Source organism: Coptis chinensis, chromosome 4, assembly GCF_015680905.1.
Source record: "Coptis chinensis isolate HL-2020 chromosome 4, ASM1568090v1, whole genome shotgun sequence".
NCBI lineage: Eukaryota > Viridiplantae > Streptophyta > Magnoliopsida > Ranunculales > Ranunculaceae > Coptis > Coptis chinensis.
The window spans coordinates 21,807,886-21,814,981 of record NC_141459.1 but is presented as its reverse complement, the minus strand read 5'-3'; the positions used below and the strand labels follow the sequence as shown (position 1 = coordinate 21,814,981).

Here is a 7,096-nt window from a genome sequence, read left to right as displayed (position 1 = left end):
AATCTCAACTTGCCAAACTGGCCAAATGGTGGGGATGTACTTTACGACTGTTGTGCGTGTCAGAAGTTAGAACTAGAGCAAAGGTATTTACTAAGTGTTCCTTTGTTTTCTTTTGTGTCTAAATTGGTATACTCATTATAATTTGCTAAAGCAACGTGGACTGAGTGACTGAGTGGTTGTAATGCCAATTAAACCAATTCGCAACTATAATGTGAATTTCATCGAGGACTGAAGTTGAGATTGTCACAATTTTCCTTGGAGCTTGGAATTAAAACAACTGTGGGCAAGAAATTCTTTCAGCACCCATAATTTCATACCTCCTCCACTCCCACTCCCACTGGCTTGTAAAAGGCTTTGTTTTTTTTAGATAAAACTTCTGTGAAATCAGCTAAACTAAGTATAGTTCTAACTTTTTTTTTGTTTGTTTTTAACCTTAGAAATTTTAGCATTAAGATATAACATTAATCCGAACTTTTGCTGTAAGGCCAATAAAAAAAGTAGCCACATGGATGTTTTTATATGCCTAGATTTGTAGCCTGCATATTTTGAGTCTAGTTTCTCTTATCTGGTGTCGCTCCATCAAGTCTAGTTTCTAGACGCACTCTGCCACTCTCCTTTACAGCCTAAATAACAGGAGAATCGTGTGTAACTAAAGGCACACACCCCCCACTTTCTCCTCATTCTCAACATGACTAAACCAGTGTAACTAACTTAACTTCCTTCCCGCCCTTTCACTTTTGGCTCTTTATATAAACTCAAACACCCCTCCCCTCATTTTATTAAGCTTTTGCTCTCTCTCGCTCTACATTAAAGCAATGGCTTCTTCTCTTATAACCTCCAAGCTCTACATTACTTTCTTCATCTCTTCCCTTCTCCTGATCTCTACTTCTACCACTTATGTATCTGCTCATCAGTTTCAAGTTAACTGGAGCAAACCCGCTGCAAATGAGGTTGAAATATACAGTGAATGGGCGCAGAATCACAGGTTTCATGTTGGAGATACTGTTCGTAAGTTCCTCTCACTCTCTCGTCATTATTTATAAACTTGTTGTAATTCATTTTTTGTTTTCAGTTTTCAAGTACGAAAACGACTCGGTGCTGTTAGTAGACCATAGCAACTACGGAAACTGCAACCTGAGCAACCCGCTGTTAAAGCTCGACAATGTATTCCAATTTGACCGATATGGCTTCTTCTACTTCGTTAGCGGGAAACCAGGACACTGTGAATCTGGTCAGAAAGTGATTATTCGCGTGATGGTGCATCCTGAAGTAGGCATTCCAAATATTGCTCCTTCTCCACAGGAAGGAAGCGGTGAAGCAGGTGGTCCGGGTGCTGCTGGTGACTGGGGCGGAGCAATGACTCCAAATTCAACTGTCAGGCTTCCAATTGCATCTTATTTCATGACTGCTCTAGGGGGTGTAATGGTCATCCTATATCTATTTATGTAATAGGACTAGGTTTTCTAAGTGATTTTTTCTATTTGTTTTATATGTAGTAGGACGATTTAGTTTTATGGGTGAGAGAGTCTTAAGAATAAGTTCATTTGAGTTACCATTTGCATGTTTCAGTCTGGGATTATCGTATTAATCAGAAATGTCAGTGAAGGATGATCTATTTTTCTTCTTTCATTACAATGAATTACTGCTGCCCGCTAGTTAAACTTACATTACATAAAGCAAAGTATGAGTGTCATGCGGAGCTATTATGCCTCGGAGTTGAGTTTGAGACATTGTACAGTACACAGCAAGATTCAATTCCATGGTAGCCATGGTGAATAAGATTTAGTCCATAAAATATTTATTGAAAGTTGGTGAGATGATGCTCCAAATTTGTCGTATTTTGCATTATATATATTTAATTTAAAGTAGATCATTTGAAGATTAAAAATATCAAGAGAAGCATATGTCGTTTTAAAACTAGTTGATTTATGAGCAAAGTAAGATTTCAAAATTAAATTAGAAACGTATTTAAACGAATGGATGTATTTATTATGTCTACACGCCCCATGGGATACTAGTATACTACTACTGGGGAGATGGAAATCATAAGACAAATGTAATTTTGGGCTTCACTCATTCAGTGTTGACTGTTGAGAATAAATTTGTCAACTGTTTGCTGATCAACTGTTGATTGATTGGTGGAGTAGCTGCCCGAAAATCCTATTTAGCTGCCCAAAAGTTGAACTGACCAATAAATAAAAAGTTTGAGTGGTTCTTGTTCTTTGTAGGAGGAAAAATGAAGCAACAACAACACTTAGAAGATATCAAAGTTGAAGTGCCCACTGAGACAAAAGAAGAAGACTCTTACAAGATATCAAAATTGACAGTTCGCCTTCACATCATTTTTGCAATGCAGGTATGTAGCTTCTTTTTTAGTATATATACATCTTATTTTAGACAATGCCATAGTTTAATTGATCATATATAAATTAGAAAATATTCTATGGATGGGACAGTTATATCTTATGTTTTAGATACACATTGCATTGCTCTATAGTTTGCTTCAAAGCTGAGGTAGCAAGAGCCCATGATTACAATTATTAGCAAGTCGAATGATTTTAGTGTAGAAAAAAGAATGCCATGATTCAGACTCAAATGGGATAGTCTTAGTTTTCATATGAACATGAAGTTATATGGTTTTTTCGTATAGGACTTGTAGTCATGCATTCTGTTAGACAACACCATGAGTTCAAATGGTGATTAAAAACATGTTTGGAAGGGGAAAGTTGAACATTTCATATAAAGGTTGTTCTGAAGTTGCTTCTCAGCTGAGGTAGCAAGAGCCCACAATTACATTTAGCAACTCCACTTTTTTAATCTAGAAAAGGAAATCTGATTTACTTCGGGTTTATAACTAATAACTGATGCCATAATATTAAAGGATGCCATGGTTTACACTTAAAAAATGCCAATGGAAAAGGCTCTGGTTACCACTGGACTAGTTTTTGGTGTAAAACTTGTTATCGATTTGATTTCTACTATATTTCTAGCGTAGGTAGCAATAGCCTAAGCTTTCAAGGAGCAACTCTACTTATTTAATCTAGAAACCAGATAACGGATTGTGTAAGATTTAAGGATGCCATGATTCACACACAAATGCTAATGGACAAAACTCTGCTTACTAATGACAGTTTTTTTTGGTGTAAGACTCGTTATCAGTTTGATTTTTAGGATCTTTCCAACTGTCAGTGTCACTGCTCTGTGATGTTGTAATTGCTATTTCTGGTGGCAGTTGGAAGGAGAAGCCTAACCTAGAGTGTGTTTAAAGATGTGAGTAGGTTATAACTTATGAGATATTTAAAATGTTTGTAGTATGCCCTTCAGGTTTGTGCTTGCCTGCTACCCACGCAGAAACAGTGGGTTTACGTAAGCCTGCCGTACTTATTGATTTTATATTTTGCTCCTAATTTATGTACCATTCTTTCTCTTCTTCTTTTTTCTTAAACTGAAGTTGATCATGTTGTTAAATCATTGTTAAGTGCAGGCTTTTCTGCATAGCATTGGACTCATAGGAGCGTCCTTGTTTGCACCTAATGGGCCATATAACAGGGTTTTCACGTACTTTGTGTTTGTGTTTGCGCTTGGGGGCATTGCATTTGGAAAAATAGGTAGTTGTTATGTTCTTCAATCGTCAATTCTTTCTTCTATTTGGGATTTCTGTTACAATAGCTTTATACTCTCTCTTCATCTTTTTTGGGAAGCTTTGGAGCGCCGCCATGTAAGCTTTTTGAGCTTTTATCTCTCAATTTCAGAGATAGCAAGAAGTTTCTCTGTTTTTTCAACTGCAAGAATTACTATGAAGACCCATGTGAGTCACTTAATTTCATTCTGATTATTAAAATGACGACTTTTGAAATTCCTCTTGTTCAAATTGACTAATGACAACCCGCCAGTAAATGGCACGTTGTGTGGCTATTGACAGTTCTAGTTAGTGCTTGTAACTTCTAAGTTTTAAATACTTTTTGTTAAAACAAAATATTTAGCTTACTAGGTATGCTTTCTTGGTTATGATAATGGTGTACAGAAGTATGGTACTAAACGACTTAGTTGTGCCTATAGGTAAGACCGTAAGACTAGACTTATGACTATAGTTATAATAACATTGAGATTTAAGACTCGGTCCAGATTCCAACTGTTTTAAACATTGAAAAACGAAGAAATTCTTTTCTAAGCAACCATACCGTAGGTGAGTTGCTCATATGAGATGTGGCTGTACTACAGTGTCAGCTCCAGGATCTAATTATATAATTGAACTACCCCAAATGCCTGTTAGGATGTGTTAACTTCCGTTTGTCCCTCCAATTGTCAGTTAACAACCATTCGAATGCAGAATATCATGGTACTTTTTTTTTCCTTATCAGAAAAAGTAGCTATGTGTTGTATTTTATAAAAAAGAGAAGGATAGAGTACACTTCAGGACGAGATATCCTAATACAAGTGCTAGACAGGTAACAAAGGTAAATATAATATTTTTTTTTGTTATTTAATATGAAACATTTAGTGGTTAGGCAGACCCCGACCTGTATTAAAAAGTAAGTTAAAACCTTGCATACAAGACACCACTAGTATCCTCTTCCACTATTACATTTAACTTTTCATCCAGTGGAGGCTATGCTGTATATAATCTACATGATATTGTTTCCATTCATATTACATGATCTTGCCCTATAATCTGCGTCTTTATTACCCTGTCTGTAGATGTGCTCCACTTCTATATATAGAATGACTGCATATGTACCTTAATAGCTTGTAATACATTCTGGAAGTACCATGGAGCTGCTGGCTTGGTCCTGTATGATATTGTTACCCCATAGAGTCAGAGTTGATGATAGCGTGTCTGATATTGAGATCTCTAGTTGCCTGCATTCCAGCTTGTATTCCATTTAATTCTTGTAACAAAACAGATCTTATACTATTTCCTGTGTACATTGATAGCTAGTACCTTCCCTTCACTGTCTCTTAGCAAACCCCCAAAGCCAGTGGTGCTTGCCCACATTGTTCTTCTGAGTTGATTACTTAATCATGATAGTTCCATTTAGGAGGTCTTCTTCAGCTGCACATGATGGCACAGTAGGTTTTGGTTGTGTCTGAATGCGTAACGATTTAATCAATCTTCTTGTTTTAGGTGTATCTGAAACTTCCTTCATCAGGTCTCTGGTAACATGTTGAGCTGAGTGTCCTTTGTTTTTAAATCTCCCGCTGTTTCTTTCATTTTTGTCATTCCAAACTGCATACACTACTGCACACACCTTTTCCTTCTGAAGTTACTAATTCATCCCCTGTAAGAACTCTGTACTGCAGCATGTCCCAACATCTTTTTCACTTCAGTCCATCTTGCTTTTGTATATGAGCAATCAAAATATAGGTGTTGAAAGTTTTCTCTGTCCCTCTCACACAAACAACATTTAGAATGAGTAAGTATCTTCCTTGTAATGAGTCTGTCTGTGTAGCTAAACAAGCACTAAACAACTGCCGTGCAATGAAGTAGTGGTTAGGGATTGAGAGCTTACCTCAGAAAAGCCTAACCACTTAACCTTTTCCCTAGTCCGCGTTAAACACATATAGGCTGATTTTATGGTATATTCACATTAAATTGGAGTCCACACCACTGTATCTTCGGATAACAATGGATTGATCTGTGTGTTGAGAATCATATCCGTGAGTTCACTATCTGGCAAGTTGTAGACAAGATCATTCCAGTCACCATCCCTAATCAAGGAGCTCACTCTTACATCATTTGGTCATTGTATCTTCAAAACCACGTTTGTCGAGTTTTTTCTTCGCATGACCATGCAACCCAAGTGGAGTACCAATGTTAAGACAGATGATAGAGATAAGACAGAATACTCCAGTTCAGTATCCTTGTGACTTTTGACTTCTGAGAATATAGGAACCAAACACACTGTTTACATTCCCCAGGACATTGTCAATGTGAGGAGCTCATTTTAAAGTTTCTTTATAGTAAAGAAACCTTTAAACCAGACAATTGAATCAGCTTTTCAAGAATGAATCCACTGACACTTACTTGTTTTCCATTTTCTGCAATGAGACAAGGACCTGCATTTTATTTTGCTACAACCATGACACTTTTTTTCTGTGGAACAGGTGTCTGAAGAGATGCAGAAGACTGCTGACATCTTCTTCTATGCCCACTTGTTGTTGGGTGAGAACAATTCTTGATTTTTAGCGCTCAATACAAACAACAATATTATCTTTTCTTTTTTAATACCTAATTCTTATTTTCGTTTGTTTCCATTAGGTGTTGGTGTTGAGGTGTTTCAGATTTTCACAATTGGAGCATTACTTAAGACCATTTCTCCTCCAAGGAACTAGTTTATAGTGTTTGTAATAAATAGGAATAGATAGACTTGATGTTGTATGTAAATCGGTTTGTGAAACCTTATTTTGAGAGATGTCAACTGATTGTCTTCTTTTAAGTATTTAGTCCATAATGACACAAATTACTTAAACGCAATCAAAGCACGCTGCCCATATCCACTTATGTATATATTTCACTGCTGAGTAGAAGGAATAAATTGGAGACCAATCAAAGCACGCTGCCCATATTCACTTGCTTAATTTATCCTATTATACTAATATTAGTAGTGTAGGAGGAAGAGAAAATAAAAACACTTAGAAGCACTGGCTCACTTAAGCCTGCAGTCGCCTACTAGTTCTCAAGTTGCTTAAATGTAACTTCAAAAAAAATGAGCGAGTAAATGAATGTATAGTATAAGTCATATTAGTGTTAAAGAAACTCTGACAATGTTATGCTAGATCTGTTGAAGTCATTAAGTTGTGTCATTAGATGTTTCTGGCATGGATATATTACCATAAAAAGTTGGCGATGCACCAATTTTAAAAAGAGTAGAATTGTCCAATCTAAAACCACTCCTATTCGGCTTGCATCTATCTACTTCTACTTTCTAGGTGGTACTCTAATAGTAAAGATCTCATTTTCTCATAGTCTAACACACACCATTATCCCAATACAAAAAATACACACAAAGAAACGAAAAAAAAAAATCAAGTCACGGATTACGGACCTACAGGCTACAGCCCAGGTGCGATACTGGGTATACCCATATCACTTGAG

The 7,096-nt window shown here is 36.5% G+C and overlaps 1 protein-coding gene across 3 annotated transcripts; it reads left to right on the top strand.

Moving 5' to 3' along the window:
- The first annotated feature begins 455 nt into the window (after window positions 1-455).
- Window positions 456-6,552, top strand: LOC147502597 (uncharacterized). Of its 3 annotated transcripts, XR_015221752.1 has the most exons (7): window positions 456-1,008; window positions 1,073-1,811; window positions 2,229-2,356; window positions 3,485-3,608; window positions 3,702-3,808; window positions 6,106-6,163; window positions 6,260-6,552. XR_015221752.1 is itself a non-coding variant. In XM_086607422.1 (5 exons), exons 1-5 carry the CDS (start codon window positions 2,237-2,239, stop codon window positions 6,331-6,333), a joined length of 483 nt encoding a protein of 160 aa, XP_086463548.1. In that variant the 5' UTR covers window positions 2,229-2,236; the 3' UTR covers window positions 6,334-6,437. The 3 variants fall into 3 exon arrangements, 1 of the variants encoding a protein (XP_086463548.1); XR_015221753.1 differs by lacking the exon at window positions 3,702-3,808 and having other exon boundaries at window positions 6,260-6,437; XM_086607422.1 differs by lacking the exons at window positions 456-1,008; window positions 1,073-1,811 and having other exon boundaries at window positions 6,260-6,437.
- The last annotated feature ends 544 nt before the right edge of the window (window positions 6,553-7,096 follow it).